This window comes from Lissotriton vulgaris, chromosome 10 (assembly GCF_964263255.1).
Source record: "Lissotriton vulgaris chromosome 10, aLisVul1.2, whole genome shotgun sequence".
Taxonomy (NCBI): domain Eukaryota; kingdom Metazoa; phylum Chordata; class Amphibia; order Caudata; family Salamandridae; genus Lissotriton; species Lissotriton vulgaris.
The window spans coordinates 170,972,959-170,998,974 of NC_141698.1; the positions used below are offsets into that span (position 1 = coordinate 170,972,959).

At 45.7% G+C, this 26,016-nt stretch overlaps 1 protein-coding gene across 3 annotated transcripts in view; it reads left to right on the forward strand.

Annotated features, from left to right (window-relative positions):
• The window catches only part of ACSM3 (acyl-CoA synthetase medium chain family member 3), a 599,327-nt gene that overhangs the window by 268,646 nt on the left and 304,665 nt on the right, over positions 1 to 26,016 (forward strand). For all 3 annotated transcript variants that reach the window (XM_086940799.1, XM_086940798.1, XM_086940800.1), the window contains exons 3-4: positions 3,500 to 3,710; positions 10,673 to 10,880. In XM_086940799.1, the coding sequence (XP_086796925.1) occupies positions 3,500 to 3,710; positions 10,673 to 10,880 (419 nt within the window). The remainder of the gene's footprint in view (positions 1 to 3,499; positions 3,711 to 10,672; positions 10,881 to 26,016) is intronic.

Below are 26,016 nucleotides of genomic sequence, written 5' to 3' on the forward strand. Positions count from 1 at the left end.
ACTTGAGGAGTTTGAGTGGAACGATGACTTTTGGTTGATTACGCTAGATGTGTCATCGTTATACACGAGTATAGTGCATGCAGATGGACTAAGGGCTGTTGAGTTTTTTCTGGGTAGGCGACCCATAGAACTGGTGGAGCACAACAAAATGTTGCTGACTATGATCAGTTTCTGTCTGCACCATAATTATTTCATGTTCCTAAATCGATACTACCAACAAATCAGGGGTGTTGCCATGGGGGCCTGTTTTTCTCCCAGTTACGCCTGTCTCCACATGGGGTACTGGGAGAGGCAGGTCCTCAGAGGCATTCACCACGATACCTGTACCCGTCATGTCATCAGATGGTACAGGTATATCGATGACATTATGATGATTTGGCGCGGGACACATGAAGAAGCAGCTAATTTCATTGAGATTTTAAATTCCAACTCATTTAATCGGTCATTCACGTCTCACATCAGTCAGCAGGTAGCACACTTTCTTGATGTTACATTGGAGGTCAGTCAGGGTAGGCTTGAAACTAAGCTGTACAGGAAGCCTACAGCGGGCAATACCATTTTGCATGCGGGAAGTCATCACCCCCCACGTTTGATTAGAAGCATCCCCTATGGGGAGATGCTTAGAATCCGTAGGGTGTGTAGCACGGACTCCCACTGCAAAAGTGCGCAGGCTGCTAGCAAACTAAGGTTCCTTGCCCGCGGTTATTCAGAGCAGCTAATAGACACAGCCATTAGAAAAGCTAATGCTATGTCACGCACTCAAGCACTGACCCACAAGAAAGTACTCAAAAACACTGACGCTAACATTGAGCAGCCTATCAGGCTCATTTGGACCTACAGTAGTCAGCACGGGGCACTCAGAAAGATCATCAACCAATACTGGAATCTGATTAAATTAGATCCAGTGATTGGCGAACACATGCCTAAGAAACCAGCTATTACGTACAGGAAGGCGTTCTCTTTACAGGATGCACTAGTTAAGTCTAGTCCTGAGGTAATACCCCCAAAAAATTGGCTAGCTGCAAGTCGAGGGTTTAGGAAGTGTTCCAGTTGTAAAGCATGCTCTCAGGGGCTAAATAAATCTGAGTTCCTCACAGCATTCTCAGTAGTGCCCCGAAAGATCAATAAGCAACTTACGTGCAAATCGGAGTATGTGGTGTATGTGCTGGAGTGCCCATGTGGCCTGCAATATATTGGTAGTACCAAATTGCAGGTCCACAAAAGGGTACTCCAGCACATTAGGGTAATTAACACCAATGACGCCACATACCCGGTCGCCCGACATTTTAAGGAGTTCCATGGCAACAACAGCAGTCTCCTTAAATACTACGCTATTGACTCTTAGGCCCCTTGAGGAGAGGTGGTAACCGGGATGGTATCTTAAGGGCACTTGAGACCAGATATATCCTGGTGATGGACAGCAAGAGCCCAAATGGCCTCAACTCCACGGAGGATTTTTACACTTGTTTGTAAAAAATACAACTACGGAAAGCTTCTTGCTGTATCCTTACCCCTTTCCTATCCATAAGATGTTAGCAATCTCTGTAGTAATAGTCAGCTGCACCTTTGTCAGTGGTGTTGTTCTTCTTGGTAACCAAATATGACTGTTCAAAGTTAAAACAACATTAGGTCATTAACAGTATGTTGAAGTAAATGGTTGCTGTTAACATCAGAAACTTCACGTCATTAATCTTTAAGCTTCATTTTTTTGAAAAAAATGTAAACACTGTTTTTTAACTGCACTTGTTTATTTAGCTCACACAACAGCGATGGCTCTTTGGTTTTGTTAAAAATATTTAATGTTGGAAAGGTATGGGGAGATGTATGCAAAAATGTGCCCTGCATTTCCGACTTTGACACTACTGCACTGTATTTAAGTAGTTTTTTGGTAGTAGTCTTAATTCTCATGATGTATATAGATGTAAATATATGAAATTTGGTGTATATATTTTACATATGAGGTACTACTGGTATATTGTGCTTTGCCTTTGGTGCAGTTATAGCATTTATGCTGTTAGCCTGAAGATACTCAATCCAAATGAGAACCAATTGAGGGTTTCACTTTGCACTTTATGTGAATATATGTAATTTTGTAGGATCTTTGGTACATACCATGCATGCCCATTAATTAATTTAAATAATTTAGTCAAACTGTCGGAATTCATAAAATGTATTTATACAGGTATCAATGCTAAGGGCAATTACGTTATGACATCTGATTCCCCGCCCTTATAATTGCAATTGCAAAAACTTTTTCCATCGCAGTGGAACACTCCCACTGCCTACAAAGTAACCAATCAAATGTGTCCATCAATTGTTGAATGAGCCCTTTACATTTCTTGTAACCCTCTCAGCGCGCCATGTGACCAAGGCCTCTGAGCAGGCCGAAACGTTATGCTGCCGTGGTGTGCTGTTGAATAAAAGAAACTCACCTGCACTCTGGGTTTCCCGTGTTTTTTCCTGACTGATGGTCGAATATTTGAGCTTGTCGCAGGAGAAAGTGCAAGTGCGGGAATATATATATATATATATATATATATATATATATATATATATATATATATATATATATATAGATATAGATATAGATATAGATATAGATATATAGATATAGATAGATAGATAGATATTCTACTGTTCTCATGTAAGTGCATGACGTGTTTGTTTTTTTTATAAACATTCCATTCAAGATATTTGTATGCAGATTACTTTACTTTAATTAAATGAGATTCATTTACATTTTACAATCCAGGGTATTTGAAGACTCCCCATTCACAATGTTTTTTTTTCATGTACAAATTATTTTGATTAGATTTTAGTACAACAGATCCTCAAAAGAATGTTCTTTAGTTTTTACCACTTCTTGTGTTATAATGAAACTATTGCCTTCAACTGGTATTTGGTGGTCCTCATTTACTTTCTCTATAGTTCATTCATGTATGAAGACCCTTTCCCGTCCTGAAGAATGGTACATTCTTCCACTTTGGTGCACCAGAGTAAACTACACAGAACTCCTTTTCACACAATTTGATGATGAATTACTGAACAGGCACCAACCAGATCTTGCATATCCTCTTGTCGGGCAACCAGGATCTCTTCTACCAACAATCTCTCACAAACCTCATGGTAGCACACCATAGGACCTTCCTGATGCATTCAGAGTGCAGCACCTCCCCTTCGGTTTAAGGCAGGACCTGGTCTTGGCCACCCCCAGATCTGTTGACATGTTGCTGCAATGTGTGCTTCACTTCAGCTTCCTATTCTCTTGAGAAGATATCGCCTTTCATCAGAGCCAAGCCCTCACCATCCTTTGGCTTCCTTATACGTTAACCCTTAACAGCATGAATAAACTGTGGTGTCAACTCTCATACAGTCCCCTATAAATGGTCTCTATATTTTTGCATATGATATTCACACTTCTAGACTGTGTATTTGGAGTAACTTGCACATTGTAGAATCCACGTTTACCTGCCTATCTAAATAGATTTGTTTTCCTTAGGATGGAAAGAAACCTTCCAATCCAGCCCTGTGGTGGATAGATGGGGAAGGAGGTGAAGTGAAGTGGAGCTATGAAGAGCTGGAAGTCTTCTCCAAGAAGGTGGCTAATATCCTTACAGGTCCTTGTGGTCTGAAAAAGAACGACAGAGTTATTGTGATTCTTCCTCGGATTCCAGAATGGTGGTTGATAAAAGTTGCCTGCATCCGAGCAGGTGAGTAAAAGCTGCTCGATAAAACCTGAACATTTTGAATTATATGTATCTGTCAGAAACCAAAAATTCACAATAAGGAGGTAATGCAGGATGTTTTCTGATGGATGCTTTGAACCGTAGATTTCTCACCCAGTAAATATCCCCAGGCGCTAGTCTGAATCTGGAGATTTTTCCCAGAATTGCTCTTGTGCACCGGTAGGTGGTGTTGTGCTGCACCAACTCTATTCTGCCCTTTATGTGACACCAGAGCTACATATATGTGCCACCACTGCAAGCTGACGTTAGTATCTTTCTTTCTATGCCTCCTGACTTTGATCCGGATTTCACTCCCAAAATGGTTATTTGTTTTGATGAATGTTATTCAAAATTTTCATTCAGAAGTGTGCAAGGGAACAGGTCACCTACGAATATTATAGGTTTTAAACCATGTAGTAACTGTCACAAGCAGATGTCTATGACAGAGCCCCTTGAGGTATGTGTCTGGTGCCTTGGGTTCTTGCACAACTCCAAGCATCATAAGGACTCTGTCCAGATGCACCCTAAGGCAATCCGGAACTGAGAAACCAAGTGCTACATCTCCGAGCATTGTTGAAATGCAAGTGAGGGCTGCTCGCCGTCACAGTTGAAGACACGGACCCACTCCCATTCTCGATAAAGATCTTCCTCATACTCCAGGTCATCCAAGTAAAAAAACAAAAAGTTGAAGAGGGATTCTCCATTGGTTTGCCCCTCTTGACCAAAGAAGTTGTGGAGATTCCTTGGTGCATCTCAGTCTGGCTCTCCTACCGTGAAACCGATTCTTCAACTTATTCTATTGCCTCCTGAGTGTCCGGGTCCATCGACAATGAAGCAATAAGTAGAGGCTTTTAAGTAATCCATGTTTCACATCTTCAGAACTCTTTTGGCTCCATTGGGCATACCTTCATGGCCAAAGAAGCCTCCAGTCAGAATACTATCAGAGGATCCGTCCTCGACGTCATCTGCACCTCTTGACCCCACTAAAGGGTACACTCTGATTCCTGGTTCGTCACACAACCCAACACCAAATCGGAGGAGGAACCGGCTGTTTTATCTAACTCCGAGGCAGACCGTACATAATCTTGACCATTGAGCCCTATACAGCTCTTGGTGCAGCCGATGCAACCACATTCTGAGTCTGACTGGACACTGCCATTACCTGGAATGCGCCAGCAAATGCTATATATTGCCTTTTCCTTTGACTCTGAACATAGTCAACATGCTCACACCACCTACACTAGTGACATTTGCATCCATTTCCCAACTTGAAATTCTCAATGCCAATGTACCTTTGTTTTAATTTGTTTATTCCCACTTCTCGTCGTTAAATATCCTCACCCACAAGAAGGAGTCATGTCATATGGGCTGGTTAGTTTGTCTCTCTCTTGCATTTGATAACTTTTGTCTTCAGTCCTGTGCGGTCAGGATACTTCTGTTTTTGCCTAATCATAATAGCACCAGCTCTTTCCTTTGTGCCTGTTTCTGAATCTCTTGTTGCTAAACCAAGAGATCCTCTGTTAAGTATAGTTCTTTCATATGCACAATAGTGCTTGTCTTGAATGTTTCTTCTCGATCTCTACCCTTGCCCCTCTTGCCTGTTAATAAATGTGTTCTGCCCCTCTCGAGGTAGCAACTCAAACATTGAAAAATAATCTAGCCACACAACTTTAACTGCCTAGACCCATGTGCCACAGACTTGAAGACTGCTTGATCCGCAACAGGTGCCATCTCTCCTAGTATGGTTTTCTAAAATTCCCAAATGCTCCCTGTCATGGCTCACAGGATTGCCATTGTTATCCTCTGTGTTTGCACACACAGCACTGGTTGCTGTGCTCTCTAAATCTTCCTAATCCACCAAGAAAGTAGCACCTCCACTTTTTAGGTATCGCCTGCACAGCGCTTGCGCGGTGCTTAAGAAATCTATTGTTTTAAATATAAACTTAAAAGGGACTTACATCCCGCCTCCTCTTTCCTGGCTTCTCATTGGTTTTCATGTGTGCTACTTACTTTTCCTCCATTTCTGTTGGAACCAGCATATTTTCCTGCATTTACCAATACATGTTCCTCATCTGTTTCTCTTATCAGTTTCCGTGGCCGAAATACTGTTAACATCTGCTTCGGTGGAACAATTTTTCCATAAAACGTTGCCTCTTTTTGCTTTTTACTCTTGCAGCATATTTATATAACAATTTATCACCCAGGAAGATTAACTGATTTGCATAAAATCACAGGATTTTGGGCTACCGAGACTCGAACTGGGGTCCCCAGCTATTGAGTCAGAGGCTCTGGCCACTAGCCACATCCTCTCCACTCCTGTGTTATTTGTCAGTGAGCTCTTTCCTTTTCCCAGATGATGATTGATAAACACAGCTCTTTATGCATCACATAGGCGAAACTGATGCATTACCAGTGCTTGTTCTTTTCGATGTACGTTTCTATCCTGCCTTATCTTTACCTCAGCTACCCTTTTCTTTTTGTACACTGCTTCCTCTCTCTGGCTTTTCACTCCCCCAACATCCCTTTGACCTTCAGCATTTGCTTCTCTTCTCTTCTTTTTCTCCAGTAACATTTCCATTCCTGCAAAGATCTTATTTGTAGAGTCTACCTGGGGGCCAGGCACTACCCCTCTTAGAGTCCTTGTGGTCCCATGTCTAGACGGGCATGGGTGGAGCCTGATGAGAAGGTCGCGGGACAATTTAACAAGAGAGAGGGGGTACCAAGGAGTCAATAAAGGTCCAGTGTCCATGCTCCTAAACCAAATCTGCTCACAAAAAGAGGACAAAGATCCTATACCAGGGTGCAAAAGTCACCCGTGTAATAGGGTGCAAGCAGTCACCCATACATTAAAAACAGGAAAGAGTGGGGAAAAGTAATCCTAGGTAAAAATACCCTGATAAGAGAGGGAAAGATATTCTTCATCCTCTGCTGCCCTCACACACCCCGGAGGATGTCATGCTTCATCATCGGGCGTTTTGCTCCTCGTAGGGCTGGCGCTGCAATTCCCTATGGGTCCCCCGAAGGATCAATTTATCGGAGATCTTTTAGAGGATTAGCCGGATGTTGCATACGGGTGTGAGGGGAAGGGTAAATCAATAACGTGCAAACATAATGGTGTCGTTAAATCAAGGGTATGGAAGCAGCGTCAAGATTGTCTAGATAACCCTTGGCAGTTGTTAGTACTGCTTAAAAATTGACTGACCCCACAAGGCCCACAATGCCTGGGTGTTACTAGTCGTGGTCAACATGTTTCGCGCCTCTATCGCCCATAGGTCATTGGCGCTTCTTCAGGACCAAAAATAAGAACAGTGAAGTGCACGAGAACAATATCAGGCTCTGCTTTCCGTCTTCTTCGGGGCAGTGCTGAGAGTCCAATACCCGCCCCCTCTGAACTGCCTCAGAGTCCGAATGCAAAGATACAGACAACCGAGACAATTCAGACGTCGCGGGAAAGGAAGGGGACAGCGGGGAGGGAGATCTGAAATGACAAATAACAGGGAATTAGAACACCCCACCTCCCTTAACCTATAAGTGTCACCTTCCTTATGTCCCTTACAAGAAAACCCCAAATGTGAGTAGGCTATACCTGTAAAGGAAAATACAACGGACCAAATCCAATGGAGACAGTTGCTTGAGGAGGTATTAGGAACTATACCCAACTGTGAATATAAAACAGTACACATTCAAGGTCCTCTGATAAGTAGAAACAATTCCAGACGCTCGTATGTGAGGGTGTATTACACATACCATTTACTATGCATCAACTCTTAGTCTGGGTACTTCACTGTTCCAATACTGCAATACCCCTCATGTATCCTGAATAAACGAGATAAGTAAATAATAATGAACCCTGCATATAGAAAGAATCCACAAAGAGAATACAGGTGTGTAAGATCCTTCGTGTTAGTACTTTGTAATTACTTCAGAACAATGGTTTACTCCCCCCTGTTAATATGAACACACAATAGTTCTGTATGCTCAGGCTCCGTTTAGCTGGACTGCGAGCTCTGTGTTACTCTCACACGTATGAGTCGTATCGCACCACTCTTCTCCTCTTTGCCATAAAGTAACTGGTATATACAATCTTTGGGGAAAAGCAGTTATCGCAGGGTGTTGCCACATACACAAGGGTCTCTATCCCTGTGGCCGGAGTTGCCCAAACAAACCCTCTGGTATATCCACTGAATGTCTGAGATACCTGTGTTCCTCTCAGCCGAGAGAAACCACCAAGACGAGACAGCAGGCAGGGTGCGCTGTTGGGATCGGTGGTACCAACGCCTCGCACCCCAAACAGAACAAGTTACTCACGAACACATAGGACTTGGGAAAACAAGTCAGGAATCCTACCGCGGCTTGCTCCAGCACCAAGAACGCCTCCACAGAATCGAATTATCGGCGTTTCCCCGCTGCTTACAGCAGCCCTTTATTTCCCGGTCTGCGCGCGCATCTCACGTTGTTGCGTGACGTATGCAGGGCATGCCGGGAAATGTAGTCTTTCACACGGAAAGCCCGTGTTTTCCGATGGCCCCACGCCACCGAAGCTGCAGACCTTGACAAACAAAATCCATAAAAGTTAAAATGAGAACCCTCTTATCTCAGCCAGGGTGGGAAAGAGGACATGTGTCCCCGCTATGTGGTTATAGCTGCTACATAGAAGCTGCTCCTGGATGATACCTATTACTAATTAAAAGCTCTCCTCCAGGAGTCAAGGGAATGGACGCCCGCGGAAAGTCGGGTAATTTGTGCGGGTGTAGCCTCTAGTACACCTACCCCTGTCCAAACGCTCGCTGAGAGACATGGCCCATCTACTTTCTGTTTGACAAAATGTAATGTTAGATGTGTTAATATGTTCTCATGCAGATGTTTTGTAAAAAGAACAAACTTGCATTGCATATTGGACGAAACACCCAAGGGCCTGAAATTAAATTTTACTGTAATGCGATTCCACTGACAATTGCACTCTGCAAATTTAGAAGCAGCACAACACTATTGCACTGTGTAAGGCAGGCATTTAGGTAGGGTATGAAAAAAAAACGACTTGGAACTTGGGCAGTTAGTTTTCCAGTTAGCTCCATCCTGCTACTGAGTCTTGGTCAAGTAATCTACGGGGGAATTATTGGCACAACAGAGAGATCTTGTTATTGAAGAAAATGATTTGCAAACAGAAAGGTCATCTTATATGGAAGTTTTTTATTTTTATTGAAGACCATGGAGAAGCAGCGGTCTTTATGAACTGGTATAGGCTCACTGCGCTCAATATTTCAAAGTTCTAATAAACAGCTTCTGCCTTTTCTTTTTCTGCCTTTCCAAATACATGCAGTGGGGAGGCGAAAGGCAGAGGCTGTGCTGCACGGCACACCGCAGCCTTCTCCCTCTCTCCTCCCTATGTCGGAGTCACTTGAGCATCGAAAGGAGGGAGGGAGAATGCTGTTCAGCTCCTGGATCTCCCTGGCTTGGCTGAACTACAAAAAGCAGTTCAGCCAAACTGGGGAGAACCAGAGGCTGCACACAGCTGTTAGCTGTAGAACATTCACAGCAACAGCTAGGAACACAGGCCTTACAGAGCCTAAGGGGGTTCCAACCCCCTCTGGCTCCGTGAGGCCTTTGTTTTACTAATCAGAACATTGTGCCCTGATGGGTTGGAATGTTCGAATAGCTTTATAGTCTGCCGTAGCTGTGCTATACCGGCCATTAAAGGGCTACTCTCTTGTTACAGGGCTTCGCCTTCAGTCCCTGCCTTTAACACTGGAGCGGGACTTTAATGGCCGGTATAGCCTGTTATGGGCTATAAAGGTATAGTAACAAAAGGACAACAAGACAGACGATGGCAGCTCTCGAAGTCTCCTTGAAATGTTTGGAATTGTTGTTGTGGACGGTATCTGGCGGGCTTCAGAGTATGTCCACTGACGAAAGTCTAATTTAGACCGGAATGCATTGGGATAAGAAAATGCCTGTGAACATTTTTGATTGAGCTCATCGAACTCTATGTGGAATGTTGTTATGATATGAAGACATAATATCAAAACTATTAATACATTTCACAGACTTTAATTCTACTAAGGATTCAAGATTTGTGTACTTGACATTCTTTAAAGTCTCAACCCCTTCGTGGGATCTTAGTTGTGCTCAAGGGGACGTCCCTAATCATGGGATGATACATTGTGCTATAAAGGTATAGTATTAAATGAAGGCAAGACAGACTATGAGCTTCTTCTTTGCTGAATTCCTGGTTTACAGTGGCACACGAGTGCATGGGGTCCCAATTTCACTTTCGTTAACATGATTGTAGAGTGTGAAAAGAACGAAGTCTGATTGAAAGAAACAGCAAACAAAATATTTTGGTATCATCTTTTGAAACCAGTTTATCTAAGCTAGCAGTTTAGTTTAATGATTGCTCATTGTTACCTTGCACCTAGAAAGTAAAAGTGTTGTTATAATTAAGCGATAAAGAACTGTTTACTGTTACCGTCAAGTCTTTATTGAATTGAAAAGATGTAATTTAATCTTAAAAACGAGTATCAGGTTATCAATTATGAATTTTTGTGATTCATATTGCTGGAGGGTATCTAGTTCATAGTTCACTTTACTAGATATGTGGACTTTTTGCGGATCTATTACAGTATATTATAGTCCCTATCCCATACGCTCCCTCTATTCCAATGTATCTCCATTCTGGAGATGTATTTTGTTTATTTAGGTCCCTCCAATCTAATATGTATTCTTGTTTGTTATTTTTTTTATTTAAAGCTTTTAATGCTGAATAAGTTTATTTATGTTACATTACTATATCTATTATGGACAACTATATTTATTTTTTAATAGCATGCGTATATAATGGTTAAGATGTAATTGGTATATTTTCCAATAAACTAACAACGTTATAAAAGAAAAAGTAATAAAGAGGAATCTGTGATTACCATAACCTGGTGAACCTATATGTGTTTTAGGCATTGTTCTTATCCCTGCGACTTCTCAGCTGACCCCTAAAGACGTTCATTACAGGCTACAGGCTTCAAAGGCCAGTTGCATCATTACCAGTGATACTTTGGCGCGCGAAGTAGACGCTGTTATTTCAGATTGCCAATTTGTGAAGACCAAGCTGATCGTGCCTGAAGGCCGCCAAGAGGGATGGTTAAACTTTAAAGACTTATTCAAGTAAGTGTGCTTGTATGTTGCCATCTGTTTTTCTTTGAGCAATGAAAGACACCGCTTTTGTATTATAAGTGAATATGTATGAGAAAATCTTATTTGTGTGGGCATGTTGTTAAATCAGTAAGCAACAACAAATATCGGGATGCGAATCGGGAACCAAATAAATTAGCCAACAAACCACCTGGTAGCAAGCAAAGCATGAAACCAAATTATAAGAATGGTGTAGTTTCTTCTGTACTAGATCTTTTTAACAATGCCCCACAGAATAAGCCATTGCCTAATAATAACACAATAATTGATTTACTCATAGGACAAAAAGATCCTGAACCCTCTATTATGGCATCTATTGATTACTTCTGATAGCCTCATTCATCCTCCAATCATATTGGCCCAGCACCATCTTTTCACATAAACTTGGAAGAACCGGTATCCATCAGATTGCCGCCCATGGCAGGTAGCGGGGGGCTGCTGGAGAAAAAGGTCGGAGAGCACTTGAAAGAGGTCCAAGGGACATGTGGCCTCGATCATGCAAGTTACTTGCACATTCATGACACAGTCCAAGGCTACACAGTTGAATACACCGCCAGTACAAGGGAGACCACATAGATTGCATGATCTATCTGGGGACTCAGAAAAACAGCATGTGACAACCATCAGAGAGGGTGAACAATTATCTGGTCTCTCCCTCACACAATACAAACCTGCACATACATTACACTATTCGGGGATCTGCAGCTGACATTAAGTGACCAAACATGGTCCCCCCCATTAAAGCAGTGTGGACGTGCACAAAGGGGATGTGCTCTGGGGACCCAAAACCACCACCAATACTTTTTATTTATTTGTTTATTGAAGTTTTGTATAGCGCTAGCTGGACCCGAAGGTTTATCAGAGTGCTTCACAGCAAATACAGATATGCACCAAAAAGAAAATGTGAACGATAAACAAGAACAAGGAACACAAGCGGGAAGTAAAAGCCTGCACAACATCAACTTGGGAGCAATACGGGACGGAGATCAAGAGCGAATCATCCGGCTCAGGGATATCAAAGGGGGAGATAGCGGTCTTTCACAGTCAAACATGGGTTTCTCGTTGCATAAAAGAGCGCTCGAGGAAGAGGGCTTTGAGTAGAATCTTGAATTTCGGGAAGGAGGAGGTCATTCTGATCTGGGAGGGGGATGGAGTTATAGATCCTGGGAGCATTTCCCTCAAAGGATTTATTTGAGGTTTATTGTTACCGTGATTTCAGAGGGATGAGTAGGAGCGTGTTGGAACTTCTGAGGTTCCTAGACTGACCTGCCCTTTTGAGTTTGGCGGACAGATATTCTGGTTTGCCTGTGTGCAGGGCTGGATGTATGACATTACAACGCATGCTTTTACCACGCATGCTTTTACATCGCAACTTTTACAATGCATGCCTTTACAACTCATTGTGTTCAGGGGTGCTGGATAGTGAATAGTTTAACTTACTATTCCAACTCCAGTCCCCGTGGTTAGTAGGGAAGGTGTTGGATAGTAAATTAAATCTATTCCCTATCCTAGAGCGCCCCCAGCGCAATGCGTTGTAATGGTTTGCGTTGTAAAAGTTGCGATGTATAGCACTGCGTGGTAAAAGTTGCGTTGTAAAGGATGTTTCCCGCAGGGCTTTGTGTGTGAGGCAGGCTGTACGGAAGCTGGCTCGTTGGACTATAGGGAGCCATTTCAGTTCCTTGAGTGCCGGTGAGATGTGCTCATATTTCTTTGTTCCTGTGACCATTCTTGCTGCTGCATTGAGGGTGGTGGTAAGAGGCCCCCAGGTGAGATGTGGCTGTTCCAGTCAGAGCTGTGATGCCGTAGTCAATTCTCGAGAGCACCAGTGCCTGAGTGGCCTGTTTCAGATCTTTCGGGGGGAGGAAGGGTTTTATTTTGTAGAGAAGTTTCAGGTTAAGGAACACACTTTTGGCGTTTTTGAGATGTGTTTTTTCATGTCCAGTTTGGGGTCGAGAGTAATCCCTAGGGATTTCACAGAGTCCGATGGCGCAAGAATTTCATTGAGGGCGTTTAAGGCTTTGAGCCATTCTACTATTTGGGGGTCTTCATCTCTATTCGAGATGAGGAGCACTTCTATTTTTTCTTCATTGAGTTTCAGGTGGTTGGATGAGAGCCAGTGTTGGACCTCCATGAGTGTACCGTTCAGTCTGTGAATGTCTGCGATCGATGTGGTTTCCAGATAGAGTTGTGTGTCGTCCGCGTAGAGGTGGAAGGGGATGTTGGAGTTCCTTAGAAGTGAAGTGAGGGGTTCCATGTAGATGTGGGAAAGTTACGGGGAGAGTACTGACACTTGTGGAACTCCTCTACTAATGTGGAGGGGGTCTGACTCAAAGCTATTGATTTTTATTCTTTGTGTGCGGTTGTTGAGAAAAGAGGAAAACCATTTTATAACCGTCTTTTAAATGCCCGCTCGCTCCTGGAGCACTTTGAGTAGCAGGGTATGATCAACTGTATCGAACGCAGCCGAGAGGTCTAAGAGGATGAGACGGCTGCATTGGTTGGAGTCGAGTGACAAGTGGAGATCATCTAGGACATTTAGGATTGCGGTTTCGGTGCTGCAGCCCTTTCTGAATCCTGGTTGGTGTTGATCTAGTAGATTAGTGTTCTCTAGGTGTTGGGTTAACTGTGACAGCACACATCTTTCAAGAATTTTGGATAAGAGAGGGAGGTTCGATACCAGTCTGAAGTTGTTCATGTCTGTGGGGTCAAGGCCAGGTTTTTTTAGAAGCGGCGTGACTTGTCCTACTTTGAGGGAATCTGGAATGGATCCCTCGCTTAAAGAGCTGTTGATGATCTTGCCGGTCAGTCTCGAGGGTAGCTGATCGAGGGAGTGGGACGAGGGTTTAGTGTAGGCGATTAGATTGCTTATCGCTTCATCCTGGACAAGCCGGAAGGATGACCAGCGGATAGACGAGGTTACTGGGGCGTTGTGGTTTGTTGCTGGAGTAAGGATCTCCATGCGGGGAGAGGGCTTAGAGCTGAATGATCGATCAATTTTGGCGATTTTTTTCATTGAAAAAGCTTGCAAAGTTGTCACAGTGGGTTTTGGACGCCACCATGTTGGCTGTCACTGGATTGGAGGTTTGACTCCTGATGATGTTGAAGAGTTCTTTGGGGCGGTTTTTAGCATTATCTAGAGCAGAACAGAAGAAGGTTGACTTTTTGCTCTTGATATGATTATAGTAGTTTTTGCGTGCTGCCTTGAGTTGATCCTGGTGGAGGGAGGAGGGGTTGTTCTTCCAGGTTCTTTCCAGGGATCTGAGGTGTCTTCTTTCCTCAATTATGTCTGTGGAGAACCAAGACCTAGAGGGGATGCTTCTGGGTTTTTTAGGTTTCAGAGGTGCCAGCTGATCCAGGGTGAGCTCCAAGTTGGACTGGTAGAGTGAGGTGAGTTCCGTGGTTGAGAGGGGCTCCGTCGTGTTAGGGAGGAGTGAGCTTAGTCCTTCTTCTATCTTGTCTCGGGGGACTCGGGATGTGTTCCTTACCTATTTAGGAGAGGCTTGAGTGGGTGGGAGGGATAGGGCTGGATGGTTGATATGAAAAAGAATGATGTGGTGGTCTGACCAGTCCACCGGGATGATGTAGTCAATCGTGATTGCATTTTTGTCCACAATGATTGCATACAGGATCGCTCCTTTATGGTGCGTTTCTTCTGAACAGTGTTGGATCATATCGCTGTCTTGCAGGAGGGTGTTGAGAGATTGAATGAGCAGGTTTTTTGTTTCATTCCATCTTAGGTTGAGGTCGCCCAGAATTATTCTGTTGTTGCTGTTGAGTGCTGATTGGGTGATCAGGTCCGACAACTGAGCTCTAAATTCGCCTGGAGGGTGGTATAGGAGATGTAATTGAAGTGAACTATGGGTGGGCGATTTGAAGTTGACCGATAGACATTCGAAGGAGTTATGCAGGCAGGCGGGAATTTCGGAGATGGAGAGGTCACTTTTGTGAATAATTGCTATGCCGTCACCTTTGTGTTCGGGCCTGTCTTTGTGGATAATTGAGAAACCGGGCGGCACCAGCATGCCCAGAGTGGGGTAGGACATGGTGTTAAACCAAGTTTCCCTGATGAAAGCTACATCCAGATCATGGGAGAGGATGGCTTCTGCTTTTTCCGTTGCATGTTTGACGGCAGACCGGCTGTTTATAAGCATACAGTTAATGGGAGGGTCTTCTTTTGGTTTCAGATTGTCAGGCTTGGCTCTGGGTATGGAGGATAGATAAGTTTGGGGTCTAGTGGCTCTTCGTGGGGACGGGTCCCTACCCACTCCAGTAATGACTTGGATCGAGGAGATGGGATTAGAGCTTAGAGGAGGAGCCTGAGCTAGCTGGTTAATGGGGAGTTCGTAAGATGAGACGAGTGTGATCACTTCCTGGGGGTAGAGGGTGGGAATAGTTCTCCTGGGTCTGTCTTCTCACGACTCAGTCCGGGGTTTAGTGCGTGGTGGCCGGGAACCTGGGGGGGGGGGGGGGTGGGGGGGTGGGGACCGGTTGGGAGGCGGTGAGTCAATCCTATTGAGAGGGGGTGTTGCGGAGTGAGGGGAGGGCAGCTGGAGTTCCCTAGGGAGGATAAGGTTTCCTTCAGGCCATGAATCAGGGTAGCGATCTGTGCTTCTAGAAGGTCAAGGCGTTGCATCCGCTTGAGTGAGGGGGAGAGGATGGGAGGGTGGAAGGAGCTGAGCCCTGAGTGTGAGGGGCTTTAGGACGAGTCAATACTGGGGGGATTAGCAGAAGGGGGGGAGCTGACTCCGGTTTAGAGTTCGACTGTGGGAAGGCTAGAGAAGGAGGGGGTTGAGCTCCAGTTGGAGGCGGTAGTTTTCTTCACTGGGGGCATCAAAATGAACTTATTGAGTGGAGGTTAGCGGTGGAGGGGTGAATCGGAGTTGTTTGGGAGTCTTGGTTCTCTAAAGGCGGGAGACTGAGATCTAGGAGTGCTTCGGGTGTTAGGGGATGGGGGTTGAGGGTCGAATGGGGATGAGAGGGGGGCTGAGTTCTGGGAGGCTGGGTGAGATGGGTGGTGGAGGGGGTTGGGAGCTAGGGGGAGCTAAGGCAGAGGGTGACGTATTACTGGCGGAGTGACTAAGCACGGGGGGGATGGGGTCGCTGTGGTGGCAAAATCGTGCTCCGACACCTTGGAGGCGGAGAGGGGATCGGAGGGTGTGGGTAGTGAGATGTTGCCATCTTTAGTGTGGGGAAGAGAGAGTCGAAGAACTCTAGGTTCTCATCTTTCGCCTGAATTAGTATGGTGCCATTCACAAAAATGGTAATGGAGATGTCTCCGGTCAGGGACTGTTGATACAGGGGGGAGATTGTTAGTTTACGGTTGTGTTCTGTGAAGGTGGTTTTGGAGACTGGGAGGAGTGAGTTAAAGATGGTGCTCCAGAGGTCAGGCCTGTTTGTATGGAAAATGAAGTCCATTTTCCTCTGTCCTCTAGATAGATGAGCAGTGATAAGTGTCAACAACTAGTGTTTCGGGATGTTGCCTGATTAAATTCTGTGTGGAGCATTTTTTTGCTATCTCCACTCAGTCAAAGCACATGGTGGTGGCGCGTGTCAGAGGAGCACAGCGCGGGGCTGGCCCAGGACAGTCATTGGTAGCGCTTTAACGTGCTATAAGATTGACGCCTCCCCAAGGCACGCCGCTGGTTGGGATTTTGTTTTATTTGGACAATCACTGATTTGCAGTAGTCCCAAAAAGTGCTTTGTACAAATTTATAAATGCATTTATGTTAGTGCACTGTGCCGCCGCCGCTCCCAAAATAGTGCTGCCTGGGGCAGACCCCTCCCCCTCCAGGCACGCCGCTGGTTGGGATTTTGTTTTATTTAACAATCACGGATTTGCAGTAGTCACAAAAAGTGCTTTGTACAAATTTATAAATGCATATGGGGCATTACAAAGAATCAAGAATCCGTTGGCTGCATTCACGTGTAATATCTGTAAACCTTATTTGGGTTCCCAAATGCACATTTAAGTCTCTTTGCTAAGTATAATTTCTGGAGCAATCTCAACCAACTGAGATTCAGACCCTCATTTATTTAGTGACTCATTGCGAGAAAACAGCTATGCGTCCCGTTTCAATGAGCCCTCCTTGCGTCACCAATGATGCGTCATATTTACAGTATGATACATCACGCCGCAAGGAGTTACAGATACGTCAATATTTCTGACGTATCTATAGGTGCAAAGATGGCGCATTGCTGGAGTGTGTCACAAAAGTGATGCAACTCCAGCAATGGGTCATTACACATGGGCAAGACCCATGTTAAATATGCGTGTGTCAGTCTTATACCTGCCATGAGGCAGGCGTCCGATATAGACGCATTTGCGTCCTAGAAGTAGCGCAGTGCATCTATCTAGATGCGTCACTTTGTAAATATGGTGCAACGTGGTGCGTTTTTTACGCAGCTGGTGCGTCACAAAAAGTGACACACTGGCGCCGCAAAAGTGAAGCAAGGGCCCATAAATAAGCCCCTCAATCTAGAGAGAGAAGGATGCATTTCAGAATGTCTCTCCTGTCACAAAGTTCTAGAGGTAATCATTTTCTATGTTAGATAAAGTGTGGTTTATTTTATTACCACTCTTTTTTCTGTAATATGAACCCAATACATTAATTTTTCCCAATGATATTTCTTCCTGCTCCTCATTCCATTTAGGGGTATCTAAAAAATGTAAACGAGGACTTTTGTGTGAAACAATATTTTCATGGCCTTCTCTTGACCAAGGTACAACGTGCAACAGTATTTTTGCTATTGAATAAGTGGATTAAGGCCTCCCAGCGGTCATGCTGCAGTAGTTCAGAGCAGTTCCACCTACTTCTGATTCTTCTTCAGGTCGTACAGATACAGTGGGGGCTCCAGGTAAGATTAATGTGACCCCCTCCCCATCTTTCGCTAGCACTGACCCACGTTTCAGTGTTTTTACTGCATACACTGGCGTTATACCAGAATTGGCACCGGCTCCTGATTCCACATTGATTCTGATGTCAGATCTGACTTCAGCATGCTCACCAACTACTCCGGTAACAGCTTGTAACTTTAGGGGCCTTGGAAGATGCCCTACCTGACCCCTTGTCTTGGTGACAGTACTACAGCAGACTGGAAGACATATTCGGCTCTAGAGCCTCCCCCCCCCCCGCCCCCCCCTCCTGATACCACATTGATTCTGATGTCAGATCTGACTGCAGCACGCTCACCAATTTCTCAGGTAACTGCTTTAACTTTAGGGGCCTTGGAAGACGCCCTACCTGACCCCTTGTCTTGGTGACAGTACTACAGCAGAAGCAGACTGGAAGACGCCTCCCAGCCCCCCCCCCCCCCCCCCTCGCCCCTCCGGGAATCATGACAACAACAAGGTGACAGACCAGCTTCTCATCCAGGAGATACTCATCAAATTCATAATCTATGAATAATCCCCGCCCTTGTGCAGGATCCCGGAGCATATAGAAAATACATATAAATATATCTGTATATATATGTGAAAACATATATTTGCAGCCTAACACATTTCCCAACTGGCAAAACCGCCGCAAAATTACATGAATTAGCATACACACAATAGTACTCTCCCAACCCCTAAGGAAGAGAGAAAGAGCAGTAAACATTTGCATACAACAATGCTTTATTGCCATAGGAAAAACCTGTAATTGCAGGCATTTGCCAGTAGGCTGCAGTAGAGTATAAAGAAACAAAGAAAAACTGATACCTTGCCTTTAAGGCATTAGAGTAGGGGTACCGTGCCTTTAAGACCTGAAGGCGACCCCCTGCTCCCATGGTGCACCTCAGGTGGCAGTTGGGTCAGTTCTTTTTTCTGGCTCCTTCTGTGAGGATCCTGGAGCTTGAGCTCTTCAGTGTTTGACTGAAATTGTTAATTTGAGTGAATTTTCTCAGGAAATTTGACATCTTCTGGGGTTTTAAGGCTTCTGCTTTGTTTTTTGTGGTGTTCCGCAAAAATGTTTCTGTCAGAATGCCTGCTTTCTTCCGGAAGTGTCCTTCTTGTGACAAGAAGATGGCACTGGCTGACCCACACGCAGTATGCATCGTGTGCCTTCCATCTGCACACGACCCTGACCAGTGCCATCACTGTCAGAAGTTCTCTAGGCAGACTCTTCGCGACAGAGAACGCATTAAACTTCATGCTCTCTTGGAGAAAGACAAAAGCCAAAAGCCATCAGGTCGGTGGCCATGGAGGTCCCAGAACGTCTTCTTCAAGAAAGCATGCTCAAAAAGGGCGACGTTCCGCATCTCCTGCCTCCAGAATAGGGAAGGAAGGAAGAAGATTTCCTTCTCGATCACCATCGCGACGTCGAAAGTCTCCGTTGCAGCCAAGTAAGTCGACGTCGAGATGCCACACTACGGGCTCGAAGACTGTGGCTGCTGATGTGTCAAAGATCGACGTCGAGGTCACCGACGATGCCGAAGATCGCAGTTGAAATCGCCAAGGCTTGGATGATCGACGTCAAGAACATCAAGGCCTCGTTCAAAGCCATTGGTCACACAAACTTCTTCGACATCGAAGCTTTCGCAGTCGAGGGAACAGGACCCGGTGATTGTGGAGTCCCCTGGCTCCAGGTCATCAGGGGACAGATTTTCATCTCCTGAGTTGAACATAGTGGAGATCTCTCCAGAAGCGTCCCCCAGGTCTGCGGACAGATCACGCAGTGTGTCACCTCACTGTCCTCAGGGAGCTGTTTCGGGCGGTCGCAGTACTCCGGGCTCTGATTACTCCCGCACGTTCTCTCCGTCTGCTCCGAGGACAAGCACTCCGGTCAGACCAGCTAAGTCTCCTCCACGAAGGCCACGACCCTCACCCAGACCAAGATCTCCTACCAGATCACGCTCTCTGTTACGGCCCAGAACACCTGCCAAGCCAAGACCTTCCCCAGACCAAGATCTCCGCCTAGACATCGGTCTAGATCCAGGAGTAGGCACAGCCATCATCGAGACAGGTATCATCACAGAGGATGCACTAGATCTCCAACTTGGTCCTCTTCCACGAGGTCTATGGTCCGGGACTATTCTCCGACCTTCTCCTCCACTCCTCCTTCAAGAGTCTCACCTATTGATGACATCGCAACCTTCACAGATGTGCTGGGCAGGGAGCAAAGAAGCTGAACATCTCTCTGCATACTCCTGTGGTCCCTACCGCTATAATTTTTGACACTCTTCATCACCGGACAGCGCCCAGTCCTCTGGTGCCTCTGGTGCCCGGCTTCATTGAACCGGCGATGGCTACCTTCCGCACGCCTGCAGTGGTAGGTTCTGTTCCACCAAGGCTTGCCAAGAAGTACAAGGCGCCCGCAGAGGACCCCCTGTTCCTAAGATCGGATCCTCCGACTGACTCCGTTATCATGGCGGCTGCCATGAAGTCTCATTCGGCCTCTACCTCATCTTCGGTACCCCCCGAGAAAGATAGCAAACTCATGGACTCGTTTGGCAGGAAGGTCTGCAGCATCTCTGCTTCATATATGAGGGGAACAGCGCTTACAACGTAACTTTTACAACGAAGTACCTTTACGACGCAACCATTACAACACAACTTTTACAACAACTTGCGCTGGGGGGGCGCTCTAGGATAGGGAATAGTTTTAATTTACTATCCAACACCTTCCCTTCTATCCACGGGGACTGGAGTTGGAATAGTAAAATAAACTATTCACTATCCAGTGCCCCCCAACGCAAGTCGTTGTAACGACTTGCGTTGTAAAACTTGCATCGTAAAGGCATGCGTTGTAAAAGCATGCGTTGTAACGACATGCATCCCATATATGAAGATGGCCAGTGCTTCTTCTCTACTTGGGAGGTATGATAGGTCCCTCTGGGACTCCCTTACTCGCTTCACAGAGAAGCTTCAGAAAGAAGACCAACAGGATTTTGTCGAAATCCTACAGGAGGGAGGACTCGTAGAAAACCAGGTCATTAGTGCCGCAGCAGACGCCTCTGACCTCGCGGCCCATGGCTACTCCCATGGAATCTGTTCACGACGTTCGGCGTGGCTCCGCCTCACGGGCCTCAAACCAGATGCTCAAAAGAAAATCTTGAACCTCCCCTTTAATAGTTCTTCTCTCTTTGGTTCACACGCTGACGATGAGATGACCAAAATGAAATCCGAAATGGACACTGTGAAGGCTGTGCATTTGGAAAAGCGTAAGGAATTTAAAAAGCGCTTTAGTCAGGGGGATAAACGACCTTACCAGCAGAGGGTTCCAACCCCTCAATGGTCTTCCCAAACTCAACAGAAAACCCAATTTCAGCACAGACGTCCTGGCAGAGGCAACAATAACAAGCCGCAGTCTGCCTCCAAACAGCCACCAAAGCCCTGAGCTGTTGCTTCCTCCGCAACTGTTCGCCACTCCGGTGGGAGGGATTGTTTCTCATCATCTGGAAGAGTGGGAGATCCATAACAACGGACAGATGGGTGCTGAATATTGTGCAGCATGGTTACTTGCTGAGGTTCAAGTCCCCTCCTCCGCAGGTCTTTCCTCAAGTAAAGCTCCTTCCCTGTTTCCACAGTCAGCTGCTGCAGGACAAAGTCTCTGCCCTCCTCAAGAAGAAGGCTATAGAGGAGGTTCTTTCCCTGCAGAGGAATCAAGGAGTCTACTCCCGCTATTTTCTTGTCCAAAAAAGAGGAGTAGTCCAAGAATACAGGTCCGTTCTAGACCTACGACTACTAAACAGATTCATTCGGAAAGAAAAATTCTGCATGCTAAACCTGCATCAGACCTTTCCCCATTTCCATCAGGGGGACTGGATGTGTGCCATCGACATGCAGGACGCCTACTTTCACATACCTGTCTCAGTGAGGCACCGAAAGTTTTTCAGGTTTCAGATCGGACGCCAGCACTACCAGTATCGAGTGCTTTTGTTTGGCCTCAGATCCGTGCCACAGACATTCTCAAAGTGCATGGCGGTGGTGGCTGCTTTTCTCCTCAGGCGGAAGATCCTAGTCTATCCTTATCTAGACGATTGGCTGCTGAAAAGCTCCACTCCGGCTCTGCTTCAAGACCATCTTTCGTTCTGTCTCAACCTGATGAACTCATTGGGGTTGCAGTTCAACTTAAAAAAATCAGTACTCAATCCTTCCCAACGGATTCATTACCTGGGCGCTTTCCTGGACTCCGTTCAAGCAAACGTGTGTCCTTTGGAGGAGAGATTGTCATTCATGCTCCTGAAGTGTCATCTTCTACTGGACAATCACAGTCCCACAGCCAGGCAAGTGTCCTCTCTCCTGGGATCGATGGATTTGTGCATCTACATTGTGCACAATGTACGCCTTCACATGAGGTCTCTGCAGCAGGCTCTCGAGGACCAATGGTCTCAGAGGTCAGGTCACTGGGAGGATCGTGTCTCTCTTCCACAAGGTGCCAAAAACGGATGCCTCTCTTCAAGGCTGGGGTGCTCATATGGATCAGCTTCAAGTTCAAGGCCTCTGGTCTGAAGTAGAGCAAAGCTACCACATCAACTTCCTCGAGCTTCGAGCAGTTCATCTGGCGCTCAAATCTCTTTACCCCTCTCTGCGCACCAACTACATCCAAGTTCAGATGGACAACACGACAACTATGTTCTATCTGAACAAGCAGGGAGGCACCAGGTCAAGAGTACTATCCCTGGAAGTGCAAGCCATCTGGCACTGGCTCCTGGCAAGAGGTCTTTCCATCGTGGCAGTTCATCTACCAGGAATACAAAATATCCAAGCGGACTGCCTAAGCAGAGACTTCGTAGAAGCGCACGATTGGGTGCTCAACGAAGAAGTTGCACAGAAGATCTTTCATCTATGGGGCGTACTGTACCGGACATAGACTTGTTCGCAGACGCCGCAAATGCAAAATGCCCCGTCTTCGTGTCCAGGTTCCCCCAACAGGGCTCACGGGGGAATGCACTTTTGATCAGCTGGTCGCAGACATTGCTGTACGCCTTTCCTCCCCTGCCGCTGATCCCGGCAGTGATTCAGAAATTCTACAGGACCAACACCAGGATGATCCTGATAGCGCCGGAGTGGCCATGCCAGTGGTGGTACCCGGATCTCCTCCAGCTGTCAGAAGTCCCGCACCGGCGACTTCCTTGCCGTCCAGACTTGTTGAACAAGGACTAGGGGAAGGTGTTTCATCCCAACCTTCCTTCCCTTCGCTTGACGGCATGGCTCCTGAGGTCATACAGTATGGACACCTAGACCTCCCAGCAGACTGCATGAACATTCTCAAAGAAGCCAAGAGACCATCAACTAGGAAGTCATATGCTTTCAAGTGGAAGAGGTTTTTCATATGGTGTCCTGACAACTCTCTTAAACCTATCCACGGTCAGGAGCAGGTTATTCTACCCTATCTGTTGCATTTAGCAAGGTCAGGCCTCAAGTACCCCTCCATCAGGGTTCACTTAGCGGCAATCACAGCCTATAGGAAGTCACCTTCTCAGACATCATACTTCCTTATGCCTGTGGTCAAAGATTTCTTAGAAGGGCTTAAAGTGTTTCCACCAGTGAGGTCCCCCTCTCCTCCCTGGGACCTTTAAATCTTACTTGCTAAGCTGATGGATGCTCCTTTCGAGCCTATACACAAGGCTTCTTTGTAGCACTTGACCTGGAAAGGCGCTTTTTTAGTGGCAATTACCTCGGCCCGTAGGGTTAGCGAAATCCAGTCCCTGTGTTGTAAGGAACCGTACACAGTATTTCACACCAACAAATGGTACTGAGGACATACCCAGGTTTTAAGGTAGTCTCAGACTTTCATGTCAACCAGTCTATCACCCTACCTACCTTTTTTCCTCAACCTACAACTCCCCCGGAGAGGTCTTTACACTCTCTAGACCTCCGGAGGGTTCTGAAGTTTTACCTTCCACTTAGGAAATCTGACTGGCTTTTTGTTAATTATGGAACCACTAATACCGGTCTGTCAGCCTCAAAAAGATCTATTTCTCGCTGGATAGTCTCCTGTATAGCTCTGTTTTATCAACTAGCTAACTAGGCTTTACAGGGTAGACCTCATGCGCATTCTACAAGAGGGAAAGCTTTTACTACTGCTCTCCTTCGTAATGTCCCAATCTCTGAAATTTGCAAGGTTGCTACATGGCGGTCTGTGCATAGCTTTACCCACCATTATTGCCTAGACTCAGATACACAGGCCGATGCCCAAGTGGGACAGGCCTCTTTGAGGAATTTATTTGCATAAGTTGTATGTGAAATGTACAATTTTTCAATGTCTCTATGTATGCTTTTTTGCTCGTCCGCAAGACTTTGGGTATGAGCTTGCTAATCTATTCATAGATTATGACTATTGATGAGTATCCCCTGGATGAGAAGGATTAGTTACTTATCTGTAATCCTAGTTCTCTTCCAGGGGTATACTCATCAAAGTCATAAGCTCCCGCCCACCTCCCCGGACGAGCATGTTCATAAAGTTATGAGATGTTACTTTGGATCTACTCAGGTGTTATGCACCTCAAAAAGAACTGTCCAAATGCTACCGGTGGTGTACCATGGGAGCAGGGGGTTGCCTTCAGGTCTTAAAGGCACGGTACCTCTACTCTAATGCCTTAAAGGCAAGGTGTCAGTTTTTCTTTGTTTCTTTATACTCTACTGCAGCCTACTGGCAAATGCCTGCAATTACAGGTTTTTCCTATGGCAATAAAGCATTGTTGTATGCAAATGTTTACTGCTCTTTCTCTCTTCCTTAGGGATTGGGACAGTCCTATTGTGTGTATGCTAATTCATGTAATTTTGCGGCAGTTTTGCCAGTTGGGAAATGTGTTGGGCTTCTGTTCACACAGCGATTTTCCACACCAAAACAGACAAAGGACCCCGAAGCAGCAGATGTATTTAGTGGGAAGATTTATTAGCACTTTCAAATGGTATTCCAGGCATATATATATATATATTTATGTATTTTCTATATGCTCCGGGATCCCGCACATGGGCGGGGATTATTCATAGACTATGACTTTGATGAGCATACTCCCTGGATGAGAACTAGGATTACAGGATTGTAACTAATCCTTCTTCCTTCTCAGTACACAGGAAGCAACCTCTACTTAAACGTACAAAATTATTGTGGCATCGACACTTCACCTGAAACTGAACTCAACTTCCCTTTAGATCGCCCAATAGAGGAGACTGCCTACTTTGTAATGGTAGTTTGCATGGCTGCAGGGGTCTGCAGGGGTCCTGGACTTTCACAAACAAGGTCAGTGTCCAAGAAAATCGACTCCATAGGTAAACATTTGTTCTCCACTTCATTGGCTCTTTGCTATTTGAGCACAGCGTGCCTTGTAAGTCGCTGTACACATGCCGTGCAGAGTATGGGCAGTGGAAATGTTCCCCCTCTGGCCGAAAACTTTCTCAGACTGTACATTGATAATAAGGATGCAGACAAGAATGTCTTGCAGGCTTGCTTGGTTACCATGGACCTCGTAGCTCACGCCTTGGGTACCAATCTGATTATCCATTGACATGCTTCTTTAACGGACATGACCTTTGATGGGTCCAGCCTTTTTGGAAATAAAGTCAGATTCTGCTCTGGATTACTTCAAAGCCAGTAGGGGTTGACAACTTAATCCCTGGGGCTGATTTACCCTGTTCACCAGTATCCCCACCAGTTTAGTAAATTTTCATGTCTTTTTGAGGGTCCTGACCCTTCGACACCTTGCCCATCCACCTTTTGTGGATCCAAGGGCAATGGTGGGGCAGAGGCCTCAACCAACAGCAGGAGCAGTGTTCCTCTTCGTCCTCACCTGCTGGAGGCAGAGCCAAAACACTTTAGTTTCTCCCCGTCCTTTCACATGGGGCCTTTAGGAGGCAGAGTTCATTTTTGTTTGCCCACCTGGTGCGCCATCACTTAAAAAACATGGGTCCTTAACTTTGTTAAAGTTAGTTATGTTCTACATCTGTTACCCCAATCCTCTGCCCGTTTCCTCAGTTGTGTCTCAAGTGTCTTGAATTATGCCACTGTCCTGTCAGCAGATGTTTAATCTGTACTTGCCAATGGTACGATCAGTGTGGTACTCGAGGCAGAGAGGAGCACAGGGTGCTACAACCATTAGCTCCTGGTCCCCAGAAAGGACAAACGCTGAATATCTGTCTCGGATCTCAGGTTGCTAAACCCCTTCCTCAAGAAGGGTGGGTTCA